Source organism: Biomphalaria glabrata, chromosome 7 (genome assembly GCF_947242115.1).
Source record: "Biomphalaria glabrata chromosome 7, xgBioGlab47.1, whole genome shotgun sequence".
NCBI classification, from domain to species: Eukaryota; Metazoa; Mollusca; class Gastropoda; family Planorbidae; genus Biomphalaria; species Biomphalaria glabrata.
The window spans coordinates 45,022,726-45,043,095 of record NC_074717.1 but is presented as its reverse complement, the minus strand read 5'-3'; the positions used below and the strand labels follow the sequence as shown (position 1 = coordinate 45,043,095).

Below are 20,370 nucleotides of genomic sequence, written 5' to 3'. Positions count from 1 at the left end.
AAGACAGCCTGAATAAGCAACATCACATAGTTCATAACAGTCTCTTTGCATTTGGAAATTGGAGCTCTAGCTGTCATCTGGAAATCTAATTTATCCATAAGAAATGGATTTGTTCTTTTTTTTATTTAATTTTTTTTATAGATCTATAACAAAATGAAGCCAATTTAACTTAAACCATCTTTAGATTGACCAATACTTTCAGAGGATCGATAGCAGTTACATATGATGTATCTAAACAACTGACCATTTTAGGGAATTTGAAATATGTATTGAAACAAATCATTTTTTTTTTTTACATTACAGACATTCCTTCAGAAATGAATGAAGATTGTTAAATCTCAGTCCAAACCTCTTGCAGGTTTGCAAGGGAAGGAAGCGGGTAAGGTTTGAACTCTGGACCTTCGCCAGAACTGCCCGAGCTGGATGCTAGCCTAAAACACATGGACAGCCATCATTTCTTGGCATTTAACTTCAGTTGGAGTTCAAGATCCTTTGGAAAGACCTGTAGATCAAGTAGTGCCAACAAAAAGAAGCAGATGCTCTCAACAGCAAAACTGAGAATGATGATGTGTCAGATGCTGTAGATTTAATCTTAGTTCCAAAGTGTGGGAAAATAAATGTATTGTATTGGAGTGTACGTTAAAGAAGATAAAGTTAAGTTTTTATACTACTTCCAGATTTTATAAGTAAAGTTTGTTAATTGAGTGAAAAAAAAAACTAAACAAAATGAAGTGATAATGAAATTGAAACAAGAAAATGTCATTTAAAATTTAAGATAAAGAAAACTGACTAAAAAAAAGTGACCCAAACTTTATTCAAACTATTATGAATCATAAAATGAGAAATACTTTGCACGAGATGAAAAATGTTATGTGTAAAGTGAGTAGAGTGATGGCTAGGTTGAGAACCTCACTCAAATTTTAATGAGTGCTTAAAAAAGCATGTCCCTCTTTCATATGGAAATGTATTAAATAGGAACAATCTGATATAAACTTTGTCACATGTAGATTATGAGTGAGTCTGGTGTGAATGTACATTTTGGTTTCTTATAGTTATAAATAATGTTTTTTGTTTGGTGTAATGCACAAATTGTAAGACAAATTTCCATACGGACAATAAAGATTATTATTATTATTATTATTATTAATACTTGTATTTTAGACCAAAATGAGTTTATACTTCATATTTTATATCAGGTTCCTTACATAACATCCACAGTAAGACAGAGATGATTAACAATCAGTTCTACATGGCTTCTAATGCTTACATGGGTTTTCTTGACGCTTAAGTTAAATGCCAGGAAAATGGAAATGATGGAAATGATAAAGTGTTTGGAAAGATTGTGAGATGTTAGGAAAGAAAGAGGCAGCATAATTGCTTGGGACATTATTTGACAGTAAAAAGCTGCCTAGATGAAAAAGAAATATGCTACTTTGAGGGGCCAAACTAACATCCCCACAACCCAAATTATGTTCTAATGGGAAATTTTCATTTTGTATATAATTGTAATTTTATTTCTTATAAATTAGTTTTAAATTTTGCTCCCTTTTTTTCGGATATCAGTTTTCTCATTTTACTTTATTATGAGTTTTAATTTTTTTTAGTTCTGGACTTGATTTTCTTTTTATTGCGTGACATTCATCCTTTTAGATTGCAAAACATGCTTTAGTAATGTATTATTGCATTTAAAAATCCTCAAAAGTCAATTTCATTTACATAAACTTAACTTTTCACTTTAGCTATACCTATATGATAGTTCTAGAACGAACAGGTTTTTTTAAAGAATAGTACGTGTTTCTTTTAGTCATAGTTTAACTGATTTAAAGATTCTGAGAGAGAGAAAAAAACATTAGGCATAATTTTAGCCAAAGGGCAATAACGTTAGTTTTATTTAAACCTTCAAGTGCAATATTTTTTTAAGCATTTTATGAAGAATAATTATTTTTTGTGTTCCTATGGTTTTGTTTTGTCTACTGGAAATTTGAAATGAAAATATGGAAAAATACAAATGTTTCCCTTGTTTCTGTTGAGCATAGTTGCTAAAATTGTTTGCCAATTTTTATATAAAAGGACAGGTAGCTGAAAAAAAACAACAAAACTTTTCTTCTACAAATGCTAGAAACAATTTGAGAATTTTGGAAAAAAAGAATGCAAGGTCTACAGTGGAATGCATAAATATACAATCTTATATTTTATGTTTTACATAGACTTAGGATACAAGGTATAATGGACGTAGAGAATAATTAGGGTATTCTATTTGTTAATCAAGATGATTTAGAATTTAGTAGGCACAGTTTAGAAAGATCCATAAAACCTTATATATGTATTCTAGACTCTAGATTAGATAGATCTAGACTTTTATCCAAAAATATTTTTATAAGCTGTCCTTCATAAATATTGTAATTTTTCTCTCTAGCCTTAGGATATAAAATTGTTAAAAATATATAACTTATTTACATACTTCTGCTAGTGTGACTTCAGGTTGGGTTATGTCCCCTTGTTTTACTCCAACTAAAGTTATTAGTTCCTGCTAGTCTGTTTGACACCTTTATTATAGTCATTAAATTTTACAGACACTTTTGAGCATATCAAAAAAACAAATAATCATTCATAAAACACTTATCCTACATTTACAGTTATAGAAATAAAATGCAAATGTTAAAATATCCTAATTAATTCTCAGTACGACAAAGACAACATCCATCCATCCCAGTGGCGCTACAGCCCATGGAGGGCTCTGGCCTGCTTCAACACATCCTTCCATTCAGATCCTCCTAGGCCTTTCGTCTCCACGCCCTAACCCTAATGCAGATCTGCTTCCACATCATAAGACAAAGACCACAGGTTTACAAATAAAGTTAGTGTTAAATGCAAACACTTATTATCCCTTTCTGAGTCAATCATACCCAAACACACAGAAGTTTTACAAACAAACATTCAAGAAAGCCACTTGTCCCCTTCTGAGTATATCATACCCAAAAAAAAACAGTAGTATTACACACAAACATTCAAGAAAGCTACTTCCCTCCTTCTGAGTCAATTATACTTCAACACACTATAAGTGGTATAGCACACATCAAGATGCCCCCCCCCCCCCCTTAATTAATCATACACACAAACTCACATAGCATTCACAACATTGATTTCAAATTAGCATGAATAGCAGGCAATCTTCGTACCATATAGTTATAGTATAATTTGAGATATTATTTTTTCATGTAAAACCAAAAACAGGTACGTCATTAGAAGTGCATATCATCTTTTCTCTTGTGAGTCAAACGGCAAGGTTTTTAAAAATATACATAACTAACTGATTGTGTAGATAAAAATGCTAATATTGATCATGAGTGCCTAGGAATATTTGAATAATTGTATGTATCTACATTAATGAAGTATATGCCTAAATATACTTGTTAAAAAAAAAAGGTTTAAACATATTGTTTTTAGACAAACAGAAAAATTTAAATGTTTTCTTGTGCTAAATCAAAATTTGATTTTTAAAGTAAGTTTACTTAAATGTCGTTTTTTTTCTATTAAACTCTTTTATTTTTACATATTAACCTTTTTTTTTTATATTTAGTATTTTTTGTGTATGCAATTTTTTTTGTGCGTTAAATTTGTTGGTTTATCTGGCTAGTCCAGCCAAAGCATATCCTCGGGTTCAGTTTATCATTGTAAAAACTTAGTTTCTTAAACATGGAAATAAAACCAAATTATCATCAGTGTATATATGTTTGATAGCTGCTAACAGTTATATATATATACTTACAGCAAATTGTTGCAATGGATGAAAAATAATGTATTGAAATATGTGCTTTTAGAAATACTTTTACTTCTAGCCAGCTTTTAGCTGCTGAGCTCTTTTGCAGACTGTGCCAAGGAAAAAAAGTGTGCTGTTTTCTTCAGTTGTTCAGCACTGCTGTACAGGGTGTTGGGTTATGTTGGGCTGTAGTGGAAGTAGGGTCTGCCTAAGGTTGATTAGGGAGGGGCATTCAAAGAGGATATGGTTTACGGCTTCAAAAGGGTGGGCGCAGTGTCTGCAAAGGGGGAGTTGTGTGGAGTTTATTTTGTTCAGGTGGTAATTTAATAGTGGTGTGTGTCCTGTTCTTAGTTGGAAAATTGTAGATTGTTCTTTGCGGGGGAGGAAGTTAATACTGTCCAGTTTGTTAGGCGTAGTCATTTCTTTGTACAAGGCTCTGCCTGTGTTTCCTGATGCCCATTGGTTGAGCCACTCTTCTTTGTGATTGTTGACTAACATTGAGCTTAGGGTGAGGTAGTTAACAGGTCTATCTGGTTGTTCCATAGATGAACCTGCCTTTGATAGCTTATCTGCCTTTTCATTTCCCATGATACCAATGTGTCCAGGGATCCACTGTAGTGTGATATTGATATTTAATTTTGATATCATATGATGGATTATCACAATGAGTGTTGTCAACTCTCTTGGGCTGTTTGAGGTGCTGCTGTTAAGTGCTTGCAGAGTAGATTGGGAGTCTGTAAAGACAACAATATCTGATGGTGGTTGCACTCCTTCATATAATTTGTTTTCCACTGTCTGTAGTGCTATGGTAATTGCCTCACTTTCGGCTTGGAAGTTTGAGCAGTAATCGCCACAGGGTGCGCTTATCTCAAAGTGTTTATTTTAGGGAAGACCAGGAAGGCACCAAGACCAGCATTGATGGTGGCTTTGAAAGCCGATCCGTCTGTATAAATATGGATAGCTGTTTTTTGATAGCTTTCAATTGTTTCAAGCGTGCCTACTTTGAGCTCCAGTGGATTTGATTCTTTTGTAAAGGTGTTATTTAGTAAATGTGTTTTGATGGTTGGTTATTTGTAGTTTAGTCTGGGTGTAATGTTTGAAATACAAGTGTACTTTGACAACGCATTTTTAAATGTCTACCTTGATTGTATTCTACAGAGTTTGCTAGTTCAAGAGAATGTGCAAGAAAAAGGTCAATACATTTGTACTGGTTGGTATTTTGATTGGTTCCGGTGTTGGAATATTGTTTCCATTGTTAGCCTCCAATACTATTGTAGAGAAAGAAATTAAAAAGGTTTGTCATTTCTCTTAATGATAATTCTTTTTTAGTAGCTTTAAGAAGCAGCATTTACAACAAAGTTATGCATCAGTGTAAACATTAATTGAAATAATAAGTGGCTTAGCAGATAACTTTCAAATTAATATCATAGTACTTACTAAATGCAATCTTGATCAAATGCTTATCTTATCTTATATAATACAGACGTTACTTCAAAAAAGAAGATGATTACGTCCTACGCGTCATGCATTTAGTCATGCATATTAACCAATGACTTAAATTCTGCCAAGTCACTGGTTTTCCTGGCTAGCTCAGGCAACCAATTCCATGCTCTAATAGCACTAGGGAAGTAGGAGTGTTTGTACAAATTTGTCCTAGCATATGGGACAAGGAATGTGCCTTTATCTTTGTGTCTTTCAGAGTATTTTATTAAATTTTGTTTTTTGTATTTGTAGATTATGGTTCAGTGTTTTATGTATTATTGCTACTTTACTTTTGAGCCTTCTGTCCTGAAGGCTTTCTAAATTTAGTGATTTTACTAAAGGTGTTACTCTAGTCAAATGTTTACCCAATCAGGCCATTTATTAATTATTGAAAATTAAGTCAAGTCTATTCAAATTGTGTTGCTGTTTTTTTTATTCTCATTTTACAAGTAAAAATGTATTTTAAAAACTTGTTTGTTTCAATCTTACTGACACTCACTGTTGGACATCAGAAAATGTTTAGAATGTTCCTGCCTGGCCTAGCTCAAACTCTCACAGGGCATTGCAGTGATAGATTCAAACCTGGGACCTCCAAGTTATATTTTAAGTGTAACTTTGTGTGAGAATGTCTTACCTGTTGGGCTACTTAGGTTTTTTTGTGGGTTATGTGTGTGTGTGTGTGTGTTTTTTTGTTAGTAATTTTTTTTTTTTAACTTTGTTCTAGAAAATGGTTATCTCACCTTCCAGTCAAATCTATGACATTTGGCAAGATTCACCAGTTCCTGTCTACATGCAGTTTTTTATGTTTAATGTGGAAAACCCAGATGAAGTCAGAAAAGGAGAGAAGCCTTTTTTAAAACAGATGGGGCCCTACACGTACAAGTAATTCTTAAACATAGCTTTATGTGTCTAAAATATTATCTTTTTTTTATAATGACATATAGAAAAACATCAGTTGAAGTAGACAGCATTTTTTTTTAACTTCTTCAATGCAACTAGCGATTAGTTTAACTTGTGCCATAGTGTTTAATGATAGAGGAAACTGTGAAAAACTTAACTGCAAGTGTTAATGTTGTTTTTTTTTCTAAAGAAAAGCTTGTCAGTGACAGTGTAATTAGCCATAAATCTAGAAAATGTTAAAGATTAATAACATTACTGGTAAAAATAAAATAACTGTTTTGCAGAACAGTTTTTTTTAATTGACTAATTGATTAAAACATTTTGATCTCTATTTTTGATTAAATACTTTAAAGAAATCATATTAAAATCAACATACTACATAGCATTGCCTCTTGAGCGAATTTATATAGGCATGAAAGAAATGTCCAATGAATCCATTTAATAAATTATTGTCTCTTAAATCCATAAATTAGGTAAGTCTTTATTTTACAAGTTTCAAACGTTTCAAATATAAATTATTATGACCTAGCTCAAACAACCTGCAGTGCACAACAGGGACAATTATTTAACTCAAGACAGTCATCGTTGCGATGCAAAGCATACAGCACATAGCCAGGCAGCTAATCTGTTTATGTGATCTTCCTCCCAACCATGCTCAAACGTCTATAAAGATGAGAACCCAGCAGACATAATAAGCATTTGAAAAGTTGCCAAATGTCTCTATGGAAAATTTTAAAAAAATCTTTATTGAACACAATGGAGAAATATTTTATGCATCATTGTTATTGTGATATTTGACCACAGACCACAGGAATCATCTAATAAAATGTAGCCTACATTTATCTGTAATTGATTTAAAATATAGAAGAGCTAAAACATTATGCTTTTTTAACATTAGGTAATGTCTTGGTAGTATTTTATTGAAAATATGAATAATAAAATGCCTGATTATAGTAGATATTTGCTTACAAACTTTTCAAAGTACTTTGTATAAAATAATACAGTTTCACAGAAGTGAATAGGTATTATGCATTACAAATCAAACTAATTTAATTAAGATCTCGAATGAGGAACAAAGCAGCAGCCCATTGAAGTATATATCCTTCAGAGACACTGGAGATTGACAAGTCAAACCCTTCGCATCCAACATAACAAGGCAAGCCCTAACTTGGAACCCTCAAGGAAAGATGAAGAGGGGACAGCCCATGAATACATGGTGCCGCGATTTGGAAGAAGATTGGCAAGACATGGGGACAGTTGTAATTGTAAGCCAGAACCGAGATGCCTGGAGGAAGCTGGTTGGTGGCCTTTACCCACAGGCAGAGATGAGATTAATTAAAACTCTTTTTACATATTATTTTGCTCATTTTACTAGTCTTTTGTATATAATTTATAATACTGAGTCTTTGGTTGATTATATAGTATCTTTTGTTTTACTATAATGAGTCTTTGGTTGATTATATTGTATCTTTTGTTTACTATTCGGTCTATTCCGTCTATTCTTACACATTCATAAATTAGTTTTTAGCTTTAAAAAAAAAGGATTATGTGGGAACTCAAATAGATTGTTAAAATTATTTATTTTCTCCCTAGAATAAGAAAAACAAAGTTTGGTATCATTTGGAATGACAATGGAACAGTCAGCTATAGACAGAGGCGCACATTTACGTATATTCCACACATGTCTTCTGGGAATGAAATGGACAATGTCACAACTATCAATCCATTTGTTGCTGTAAGTGACTGTGTTTTTTAACAGAACAAGTAGAACATTTTAATTTAACTTCATTTGTTTCTATTATTGATTGATTCATGTCTTGTCAGGTTCAATGAATAATTGTGCAACGTTTTAACTTGATCCCTGAGAATGGAAAATGGGAGAAAGAACATGTTCAAACTTTTTACCAGACAGACAGACAGAATTGATATAAGCTTTGTAAAAACAACTTCCAACTTATTATAGTTCAGTAAGTGAATGTTTGAATGATATTATGATTTTTATAATGATTCCAACTGTTTGAAAAATATGTTTGATAATTAAAAATAAATTGAAATGCAAAATATTTATCAAATAACATAATAGTTATGAACACTTTAAAAAAAAATACATTTACTTCAATTATTTTTAATAAGTGTTGTTTTTTTTTTTAACCAATAATGCTAATTGTGTATTATTATAACTCAGACTATTGCTCACAGTATACAGTGGCTTCCATATCTGCTTCCAGTGTTAACATATATTATGAATACAGCCAATGTAGAACTATTTATTGTCCGCCCAGTTCATGAAGTTTTATGGGGCTATCAGGACCCAACACTTTCTATTTTAAAACCTTTGATGCCTAATAGAATCCCGACCACATCCATTGGGTATTTCATTCAGGTAAGAGATCTGGAGTCACTATTTTTAGTTGAAATATTTAATAGTACTTTTTACAAATCAAAATTACTGAAGGTAAAAGCTATATGTTCATACATGGTAAACCAAACAAAGTCTCAATCCAATCCCAGGGAATATAATTTTGTGTATTTGCTGCAGCACTATAGTAGGCCTATGTATAAAATAATAAACAAACCATTTAACAATTTAACTTGTTGGTGAGTTCTGTATAAAGAAATTAAGTCTAAGGCAGAGAAATATTTTTGACTGTCTCTTTACGTGGCTCAACTCTGTGGCCTAATCTCGCACCACTGCCCCCACCTGGGGTCGTCAAATTTGCCTCCAACTTCATTTCCCCTCCTTCCTTCAGCCAGCCTAAGTTCTCTTGACCCCCCCAACCTTTTTCAATGATAAAAAATGGGAATTTTCAATTCATTCTCCTTCAATACATATATATATATATATATATATTCACAGGGTGGCCCAACATAAGGTTTACAGCTATTAAACTAACTTTTATATGGTTGAAGTTACTTGCTTAGTCATATCAATATAAATAAAGAATGTTGAAGGAGGATATTTTGAGCATCTGAGTGATTAAATTGTTTATGTTAACAGGTACAACGAACTTCCCCCTGTTCTAGTGTCGAACTATTTCATTGAAATAGTCTGTGTGATAACTGTAAACCTAGTTTTTCGTTTCAAAGTATGCATCTAAATATCTGAACTATTGCTGTTTCAGAAAAATGCTACAGATGATGGTCTGTACACAGTGTATACTGGAGCTGATAACATTGAACAGATGGGGACAATATCCAGATACAATGGAGACAGGTTTTACATGCCGTAGTTCTATATCAATATTTTACTATTGATCTAGTCATTATAATGTATTACCTCTAAATCTACCATGGCAGACAATGGTTATGTTTGGTTGATGTGACAGAGTATGTGGGATGCAGCTGAGGCTGCGTAGCCACAGAAATACTGCATTCCTCATTTGTCTTCGAACTCAAAGACAAGCCTTATTATTATTATTATTATTATTATTAGTCATTATACATACAAAAATTAGAGAACTTTATAAAATGACTTACTAGTCAGACTAATTGTGTTGTCAATAATTACACCTTCATTTGTATTTAATATAATCACAAAGTAAAAAAAAAATAGTAATTATTGATTCTTAATGCTAATTATGTTTTCAAATCTTATTGTATTACTAACATAATGTTATTACATGTAATTTTCTTTTATATTTGTTACATGCCTAAATGTAACTGTTCAATATCGTAAAAATATATGTAGTCCTATAATACATTTTATTTATATGTATCTGAATATTCATATTCATTACTGAAGTATATTTTTACAGATATGTGAAATCATGGTCAACTTCCTGGGCTAATATGGTCAATGGATCAGGTGGGTTGCATTTGATATTTTTCCTTAAGTGTCACTTTTTTTTTAATATGAATAACATATGAAAATGTCTGAATTGAGATACCTCTCCACGGTATACGTAATGTTTATTTAGAATTGCTTTCATATTGAATATTTTTCTTGATATAGCATGCTCACTGTGCTATGGTCCAATCTTTGTGTACACTTGGGGTAATAGGGAGGGGGCGGAGTATCTGGCAGAAGATTTCTGGGCTCTTTTGAGTGTTATGTAAATACAATTCAACTTGTTTCAAATCTCAATTAAAAATTGCTGGTCTATATTGAGGTTTGAACTTGAGACCTCTTGGTAGACAAGCGGTTTTAGGCCACTCAGCCATATCTCCCTAATTAACATCCCACCCCAATGCTTCAGGGGTTTGGAATCATAGGGACCATTTTCCTTGAGGGATGACCTGTTAAACACTTACCTAGTATCCAGCTTTTACCCATCCCCTGCTGGTGAAAGTAGTTTCACCAGGCTATGTAAATATTGAATGAATTCAGTAATAGAATTCATAGCTTTGAGAACCTATTAAAATACAAACATTTCTGTCAACAGATGGAACATTGTGCTCACCTTTGAAATTAAACAGAGAAAGTCTTTATGTATTTGCTTCCGATATTTGTAGGTGAGTCGTCCTTGTCTTTTTTTCTATGACCATATTGATCTTTATTTTGAACTTAACATGACTTTGTTTTTGTAATACACAAATAAAGTGTGTATTATTGGTCGTGTTTGGGAGTAATAAGATATAGTTGATTCATCATTTGAAATGACATATATTCCTTGTTGCCTAAATCTTTGAATATGAGCTTAAAATTTTGACCCTGTTCAAGAAGTATTTGAAGAAATAAAGATTAAACCTTGTTAAGTGACTGGTTTATTTAGTTATATTGTACTAAGTAATGTAATTATATATTATGTAATTATGTATTAGGTAAAGTAATTTTGTAAGGACGTGGCCTATAATTAAGTCCAGCCCCTTCTTGAGATTTGACCCTCAGACATCTTAGTGTCAACAATCATGCCATGCCAAGGTCATATGTTCCTCCAGAACTAAACAGTGACTCTTAGATCTTCATACAAGTGCTATTTCTTCCTTGGTGCCATTAGAGCATTGAACGGGTTGCCTGAATCAGCCAGGAAAATCAATGACTTAGCAGAGTTTAAGTCTCTAATTAACATGCTGGACTAGATAGACACATGAAAATATATGCATAAGACCTAATTATCTGCTCTTGAAGACCAATCTAAATAGAATTAAAATATCCAATAACTAGATAGACACATGAATATATGCATAAGACCTAATTATCTGCTATTGAAGACCAATCTAAAAAGAATTAAAATATCCAATGTCTTCATTGTAAAATTGGCTGTGTTAGTTTTATGTAGTTTTTCTCTCTTGAGGGGATTGGAGAAAATGAGACTCATTGAAAAAATGTCCTTCAGAAGAGCAGTATGTATGTAACAGATAAAGATGTAATAAAACAGCTACCACTATCAGGGCATGGGAGGTGCGGTGGCTGAGCGGTAAAGCGCTTGGCTTCTGAACCAAGGATCGGTGTTCGAATCCTGTTGAAGACTGGTATTTTTAATTTCGGGATCTTTGGGCACCTCTGAGTCCACCCAGCTCTAATGGGTACCTGACATTAGTTAGGGAAAAGTAAAGGCGGTTGGTTGTAGTGCTGGCCACATTATGACACCCTTGTTAACCGTAGGCCACAGAAACAGATGACCTTTACATCATCTGCCCTATAGACCACAAGGTCTGAAAGGGGAACTTTACTTTTTTTTTTTTTTTAACTATCAGGGTGTAGCTGATTTGATAACAGGAAGGTGACAAGAAGTACCAATGGGTTGAGTCTTTTATTCATTTAAGATTGATTGCTGCTTAAAGGGATATTTAGACGTCTACCTGTACTATCACAAATATGTTAGATGTTGTACACTAAATTGATACAGGGTTCTTTTGAATTTAAACTAACAAATTGTTTAATTCTTTAACAAGTAGGTTCTATTCTTAACGTATTATGTGGCCCAAAGCAAGTGCCATAATGTCAGATCATTGAGTATTGTGATCTGTAATAGTGCGTTGAGTTATATTATACTGTTGAATTACTGAACCAATGGATAAAATATTTTTCCTTTCAGATCGTTAAAAATTGATTTTAAAAAGGAAGAGCCTCTTCTTAGAGGCATGAAGGTCCGTCGATTTGAGGTGGAAAAGAATGCTTTCATTAATGCCTCAGCCAATAAGGACAATATAGGTTTCTGTATACCACAGTCTCAATGTCTTCCTTCTGGTCTGTTAAACCTCACAACATGTCAGAAGCCAGGTAAATCGTGCGATGGACTATGGTAGAAGTTAATTTCTCATGAATACTATGGACTCAATTGTTGAAGTAAACTTGGTTATCTTCCTCATTAATATACAGCACACCGAGATCAATGTAGATAAATGTTCCAATCACACAAAATAGGTTTTTAAGTTTGATAAACAAAACTCCTCAATAAATGCCCATTAAGCTAATTTGGTGGGATGGAAACTAAGATATTTGAAAATATTTTTTCCTAATTGCAGGCAAAAGAGCTTTTAACTTTTCAGTGGGTCTTCCATCTAATTCTCAGGTGTAAACAAGTCTGCTATCAAAATCTAATGTATGTATGAATCTGCTATCAAATTAAATTGCATGCATATGAGCATGCTATTAAAGTTTACTGTCACTTCAGATACTAATGATGATTTACAGGGCACACTGAATCCACTTCATTGTGAAGTAACATGCCACTGGCTAGGACTATTAATAGATTTTTTTTGTCTCATTGGGGGTGAGACAGTGGCAGATTTAATTAAGACCATTTATTTATTATTGTATATTGTTTTTCAAAATTCCTAAAATCACTAGGTAGCCTAGTTTTAAGTTATTAAATTGTTCTTTAGAGGGCTTAACATTGACTAGAGGGCTGAGCATCAACTAAGGATTCTTCCTATCTATGTGCTGTCTTTAGAGATTATTCCAAAGAGATCTAGTTCCTTTATCTCTTGCATTTGTTTTTGGTTCTTCTTCTTCTTCTATAATACAGACGTTACTTCAAAAAAGAAGCTAAAATTGCACACATGTGAAGCTCATTGTGTTGCATTTCTTTTTTTTTTTTTAATGTTTTGTATTTGAATGTAATCCATTGGTTTCCTTTTCAGTGAATGGATTCACAATACCAATAATCATGTCCTTACCTCACTTCCTGTCAGCTGACCCTGAAGTCAGTAGCAGTGTTTTAGGTCTACAACCCAGTGAACAGGAACATAGCATATATATGGACATTGAGCCAGTATGTTGTTTTATCTGTCTTTAATGTTCTCTATTCTTCATCTCAAACAATATGTAATATATATAGGCCTGTGATAAGTGGTAGTAAAAAAAAAAGTTCTCCCTTTCAAAGCTTGCCATCTGTTATAGGGCAGATGATGAAGATGATGTTTCTATGACCAACAGTTAACAGGGGTGACATGTGGTCAGCACAATGACCAGCTGCCTTTACCTTCCCCAACTAATGTCAGGTACCAATTAGATTTGGGTGACCTATGTATGGACCATCCTAAAGTTCTAAATCCCTGTCTTCACAGAGATGCAATTAGATTTGGGTGAACTATGGATCATCCTAAAGTTCTAAATCCCTGTCTTCACAGAGATGCAATTAGATTTGGGTGAACTATGGATCATCCTAAAGTTCTAAATCCCTGTCTTCACTGAGATGCAATTAGATTTGGGTGAACTATGGATCATCCTAAAGTTCTAAATCCCTGTCTTCACTGAGATGCAATTAGATTTGGGTGAACCATGGATCATCCTAAAGTTCTAAATCCCTGTCTTCACTGAGATGCAATTAGATTTGGGTGAACTATGTATGGACCATCCTCAAGTTCTAAATCCCTGTCTTCACTGAGATGCAATTAGATTTGGGTGAACTATGGATCATCCTAAAGTTCTAAATCCCTGTCTTCACTGAGATGCAATTAGATTTGGGTGACCTATGTATGGACCATCCTCAAGTTCTAAATCCCTGTCTTCACTGAGATGTGAACATGGAATCCCTTTGTTCGGAAGCCAAGCTCTTTACAACTCAGCTACTATGCCCCTGTGGCAAGTGGTGACTGTGTCAATTGTGTAAGATTGTCTTGTACTTTTTTTAATACAATAATGACTGATAATTAAAAATTCAAAAAGTTAATTTCTTCGGTTACAAAACACTAGATGTGTGCTAGTAAGTAGAGAAACTCAACAGTTCTGGCATGAATAAAATGTACACTATATTATTCAGGCTGTGTACTACAATATCTTTTTACAATTTTTGTCTTTGCATATCTTCTTTGGTATGTTCCTTTTTGTTTCTTGAAATGTTTTGTGCTTAAATATTTTAAAGGTATTAATGTGCCACTTAAATACTCTTTTGAGAACCACAATGAAAAAACAAATTTGACTTGAACATCATTTTTATGTCTTCACAATCTCTTTAGTGGACTGGCCTTGTCCTACAGGGAGAAAAGAAAATACAGATTAATATATTTATACAACAGAATCCAGTGCTTCAGTAAGTGTACTTTATATTCCAAAATTTGAGCAGGAAAACCAGTGACTTGGCAGAATTTAAGTCATTGGTTAATATGCATGACTAAATGCATGACGCGTAGGACGTAATCATCTTCTTTTTTGAAGTAACGTCTGTATTATATAAGATAAGATAAGATTTGAACCCAGGTTAATGTCATTGAAGCCTAAAATATTTATTTTTTTGTCAATGTGCAGAAAATGTTAATTAAAAATTGTGTTGATTATAACATCTTTACCTAGCCTATCTCAATGATATAAAAATGTAGCTATTTTTTTATACACATTGAGATTCAAAGATATAGTACTCTCATAAAAATGTACGTAGAAGGTTTTATACACATTGAGATAAAAGATATAGTACTCTCATAAAAATGTACCTAGAAGTTTTTATACACATTGAGATTCAATGATACAGTACTTTCATAAAAATGTAGCTAGAAGTTTTTATACACATTGAGATTCAATGATATAGCACTCACATAAAAATGTAGCTAGAAGTTTTTATACACATTGAGATTCAAAGATATAGTAGGATATAATGTTATCTTATTTGTATGATTTATAGACATTCCTTCAATTTATCACATACATTCTAAAATTTTGTTATTTACGTGATTTACATGTTTTTAATTGAAGACTTTGTGATAAATTTACTATTTGTTTTGTTCAGGCAGACTGCTGGTATCAGGACTTTGTATTTCCCAATATTCTGGATTAATGAGGTAAGATATATTTACATCTAACCAAAATCGGGCAGTTTTACTATATATAAGACTTGGTGATCAGTAACCTTTTAAACCTAATAATCAAGAATAATTGATTATTTTACCGTAGTTAAGTTCTTGACATCACTTTGTTTGAAAAGTGAACTCTCTGACATTTGTTTGACATTTTTGACACCAGTTGTTCTACTTTTTGTTCAGAGTTCGGTGATAGATGATGAGCATGCTAAAATCTTGGTTAGTCAGCTGTTCACTCCCATGAAGATAGTGAACATTGTCAAGTATGTGATACTGGCCATTAGTCTCACTTCTTTTGCCACGTCTGCAGCTGTTTGGCTCGTTGGCACATTTGTAAGTATTGCTACTTTGTCTAGTTTTGTTCTGGTTTAAGTTTGCAATCATTTTATTCAAAGTTTGAAAACCAATAATGTTTTATAATTTAACTTTGTAAACAATTTTATTAATAACATTTTTTTTCTGGGTTTTCCACTTATGCGGTGGTTGAGGTCAATAGATCCACAGTGTGACAGAGAAGTTGAATCACATATTTATAATAATAGACTGAACTGACACACAACATTCATAAGTTTTGGCCTACCTTTTAGGAGACAGGGAAACTTAATAAACTTTTCTAAATAGAAATATAACAGTATTACAAAAGTCAAGGTTCTGACTACTTGTAACTTTCAGCTGTTTCCTGGCTCATAATTAGGTCATCTGCCATTGTGCAATTTTTGGCTTTAAAAAAAGAAAAGTTTTCCCTTTTGGTGCTATGTTTTGATGTGACTCCAGCGGAATGGAGCCTAAAATAATGCTCTGTCTTAAATTACATCTAAATTACATCTCACAATAAAGGGAATACTTTAGTGTCTCACTCTAAAGTTTTAATTTGACTTTTAATATCCATTGTTATCTATAATTGTTTTAAAGTGGATGGATTCATCATTTAAAACTTCTCCCTTGCACACATTGTTTTTATATTTGTCAAGTACCATTAGATGGCTGGCATTCTTCCAGGATCTCTGATGCATTCTTAGCATCTTCTCTGTCAGATGCTGTTAAGTTATTATCTTTTGTCTCCTGAAAACTGTTTTAGTTTTTCAGAAGGGGACACTTGGAATGCCCATATTTACTATTAACATAGTTTGGTAAAAAAAACAAACAAGTTACACTATCACCTGTACGCGCCAAGCTCATTTTATTTCTGACAAGTAAATAAAAACAAAACAAGCAATATAGTTCTGTCAAGTTTATTGTGTAAATAATAATAATTATTATTATAGCTTTTATATAGCGCTACTTTTATGCTTTTAGCATGCTCAGAGCTCTATGGCCCAATCTCATTTGTGGACCAGTGGTGGTGGGGGGGTATCTGGGAGAAGGTTTTCCGTGCTGCCTTTTAGCGCTCAGTAAACACAACTCTGCTCGAGTATGGTGTTGAACCTCAAGCCCCTTTCATAGGTAGCCAAGACAAGCCAAGTTCAAGCATTCTTAACCTCTCAACCACGCTTTAGTAATTCAATTATGTTTAATGTGGTTAGAAATTATAATACTTGTGGTAGATTTCTACTAATGTATTATGTGTTTGAGTAAATGGCAACAGTTCTTAGAATGGGATTTCAATACTTCTATTCATGTATCTAGTGCATTTTAACTGCCATTGGCTTTTCTAGTTATGTATCTAGTACATTTTAACTGCCATTGGCTTTTCTAGTTATGTATCTAGTACATTTTAACTGCCATTGGCTTTTCTAGTTATGTATCTAGTACATTTTAACTGCCATTGGCTTTTCTAGTTATGTATTTAGTACATTTTAACTGCCATTGGCTTTTCTAGTTATGTATCTAGTACATTTTAACTGCCATTGGCTTTTCTAGTCATGTATCTAGTACATTTTAACTGCAAATGGCTTTGCACTGTGTCAAATTATTATATGAATGTGTTTCTAGATAAGTCAACACAAAAAGAAAGCTATTGTCCAAGAGGATGACCCTGGTGAGCCCTGTCTGAAAACTAGTAACAGCAGATACTCTGACTTCAGAAGTGAGATGGAAAAATTAGGCTTTGGTTATGAGAGATTAAACACATGATCTGTTTGTGGGAAGTAAACATTTTAAAGGTTGGCAAAGAATGAAGTTTACTTAGAACAATGAAGACAAGGATTTTGAAACAAGACATTGATTAACCAATCTTGTTTTAGTACAAGTCAAAAAATGTAAATGTAATATTTCATTCTTCACTCTACCATAACATCATCTCACTGAATACCAAGAACTTGAAACAGCATTCAATTCCTAGCTATCTACTGATTTTGTAGCATATGAAAAAAAAAATTGTAGGTTATTAATATAACCATATTGTTTTAAGCAATATTATTAAGTCTTATGATTGAACATTTGCAAAACTAAAAAAAAAAAAAAAATCCAGAACAGACAATTCAAACCCTTTCCTATTGACATAATCTATAAGGAATCCCATCATTTGGTTCATTGTTTTTTGTTGTTTTACTTCTGACATGTTTTTAAATTGTGTCAAAATATTTGTTTGTATTTATTTGTATTATTATAATTTCTACACAGATTTGGATTGTATTCACGAGACTATAAACCTTTTGTTTTAAGAACTGATTTTAAATGACTGACTAGTTTTTAAATTCTTTGTTTTGATATTCACTAAAAATAAAAATCAGTATGTCTATGTCTAGTGACTATCAATACTGAGTGATATTGTTTATTCTGTAAAATTGTGTGAGCGTTTTTTTGTCTATAAATCTAGTTTAACTCTTTTTTTCTAATTCCAATGTCTTGTGAGTGAGTCATTAGAAAATTATTGTGACTCAATCTTGGTCCTCTTCTGTTCTTTAATTTTTAAAAGATAAGCTGCTTCATTTTCATTCCTGGATGTCATCCATCAATCTTTTCATTGTCTTCTTTACTTGCTTCCACCTGGTTCTGTGTCTTTTACAATTATTTTTGAAAAGCTACTCATGGCACATGTTTGTTAGTGTACAGTCTCAAAACATTTATTAATTGAATAAGGGAATTGCATGTTTGATTAAATAAAAAATAAATCTCTTTAGATTGTATACTTAGCTCTGTATCTAGATGTGTCATTAATTTAGTGTTTTCACAATAGTTTCATTTTTTTTTAACAGAAATGTTATTTTCTTGAAGAGACTGTCCCTTTACAAAACAATTATAGCAATTATACATTCATTATAAGACATTAGTCAGGCCAGGTTCACATCTAACTTCACATTCACTTTCACCAATCCATTGGTCTGTGGCACCACACAAGATCTGTCAACGTTCTTTCTCCATTCTTCTCTGTCATTAGTCTTTGATAGAATTTCATTCTGATGTTCTTTCTGAATATATTGAAACCTGCCTTTTTACCTGCCTGGGTGGACCACTTTGGGGGCCGATTTTGAGTTTGTGTCTCCACACAAACTGTCTTTGTAACCTTGTTATTACATGTTCCTGTCCTTAGATTAAATGTTTATGTTCTTATCTTAAATGTTTATGTTCTTATTTTAAATGTTTATTTTCTTAGATTTAATGTATATGTCCGTAGATTAAATCTTTACATCTTTAGAATAATTGTTTATGTGGTTACATTTATATAGATTGAGAGAAGAATCTTTATCCTTTATCTTCTTCTTATCTTATATAATACAGACGTTACTTCAAAAAAGAAGATGATTATGTCCTACGCGTCATGCATTTAGTCATGCATATTAACTAATGACTTAAATTTTGCCAAGTCACTGGTTTTCCTGGCTAGCTCAGGCAACCCATTCCATGCTCTAATAGCACTAGGGAAGAAGGAGTATTTGTACAAATTTGTCCTAGCATATGAGACAAGGAATGTGCCTTTATCTTTGTGTCTTTCTGAGTATTTTATTAAATTTTGTTTTTTGTATTTGAAGATTATGGTTCAGTGTTTTATGTATAATTGCTACTTTACTTTTGAGTCTTCTGTCCTGAAGGCTTTCTAAATTTAGTGATTTTACTAAAGGTGTTACTCTAGTCAAATGTGAATATTCGTTTGTTATGAATCTCACTGCTCTATTTTGTGTCTGCTCCAGTTTCTTAATGTTTTCTTGAGTTGAGGGGTCCCAAACGGAGGATGCCTATTGTATTATTGGACTAACCAAGGTTAAATAACATTTTAGTTTTATGTTCTTATTTGATTTATGGAAATGTCTTTTAATAAACCCTAATGCTTTGTTTGATTTTTTTATAGTTTCATCAATATGTGGATTCCATGACAGTTTTTCATTTATTATAATACCTAGGTATTTTGCGATTTTAGTCAGTGTTACTGGTTTGCCATGAATAAGATAAGTGGAATTAATTTGTTTTATTTTTTTTGTTACTCTTAACAACTGACATTTTTCTGGGTGGAAAGACATGCTAAAATTTGATTCCCATTTCTGTAATTCATCTAATTCTCTTTGTATATTATGCAATCGTCTGCAAATAATCTGACTTTTGTTCCTGAAGTAATACAATTTGGTAAATCATTTATGTAAATTAAAAATAGTAGTGGACCTAAGACTGTTCCTTGAGGTACACCTGAGTTTACTGTTATCGGTGTTGATTTAGAGCCATTTATTATTACAGTTTGTTCTCTACCTATCAGAAAATCTTTAATCCACTGATGCAATGGACTATTAATGCCAAAATATTTTAATTTTTTAAGCAAACTATGGTGGTGAACTTTGTCAAAAGCCTTAGAAAAATCTAGTAAGATAGCATCTATTTGTTCACTATTATCTAAACCTTTAGAAAAATCATCAATTAGTCCTATTAGTTGTGTTTCACATGATCTATATTTCCTAAAGCCATTTTGGTATGGTGTGAGGACATTATGTTTGTCTAAGTGGTTTATGATGTTGCTACATATTATGTGTTCTAGGATTTTACATGTGATACTGGTAAGTGATACTGGTCTGTAGTTTCCTGGGTCAGATTTTTCTCCTTTTTTAAATATTAGCTTCTTTCCTTTGCAAATATGTAGTCAGGTGGCTGTTTCAGAAGTTGAGTGTGGCTGGTGTGCATGTGTG

General features: G+C 32.6%; 1 protein-coding gene across 3 annotated transcripts; it reads left to right on the top strand.

The window, feature by feature from the left end:
- Positions 1-301: 301 nt before the first annotated feature.
- LOC106062752 (lysosome membrane protein 2-like) lies at positions 302-19,229 on the top strand. Of its 3 annotated transcripts, none has more exons than XM_056036881.1 (14): positions 302-634; positions 4,919-5,054; positions 5,967-6,124; positions 7,736-7,877; positions 8,328-8,525; positions 9,265-9,356; positions 9,898-9,947; positions 10,525-10,594; positions 12,121-12,305; positions 13,169-13,299; positions 14,486-14,559; positions 15,250-15,301; positions 15,503-15,652; positions 17,252-19,229. In XM_056036881.1, exons 2-14 carry the CDS (start codon positions 4,938-4,940, stop codon positions 17,390-17,392), a joined length of 1,560 nt encoding a protein of 519 aa, XP_055892856.1. In that variant the 5' UTR covers positions 302-634; positions 4,919-4,937; the 3' UTR covers positions 17,393-19,229. The 3 variants fall into 3 exon arrangements, with proteins under 3 accessions (XP_055892856.1, XP_055892854.1, XP_055892855.1); XM_056036879.1 differs by having other exon boundaries at positions 302-653; XM_056036880.1 differs by lacking the exon at positions 302-634 and adding an exon at positions 2,843-3,502.
- The last annotated feature ends 1,141 nt before the right edge of the window (positions 19,230-20,370 follow it).

Bases quoted from the DNA above. Each gene is read 5' to 3' on its own strand.
- LOC106062752 (XM_056036881.1), top strand. From the start codon at position 4,938: ATGTGCAAGAAAAAGGTCAATACATTTGTACTGGTTGGTATTTTGATT. The intron at 6,125-7,735 runs GTAATTCTTAAA...TTTTCTCCCTAG, and splicing joins ATGGGGCCCTACACGTACAA to AATAAGAAAAACAAAGTTTG. The intron at 13,300-14,485 runs GTATGTTGTTTT...CAATCTCTTTAG, and splicing joins TATATATGGACATTGAGCCA to TGGACTGGCCTTGTCCTACA.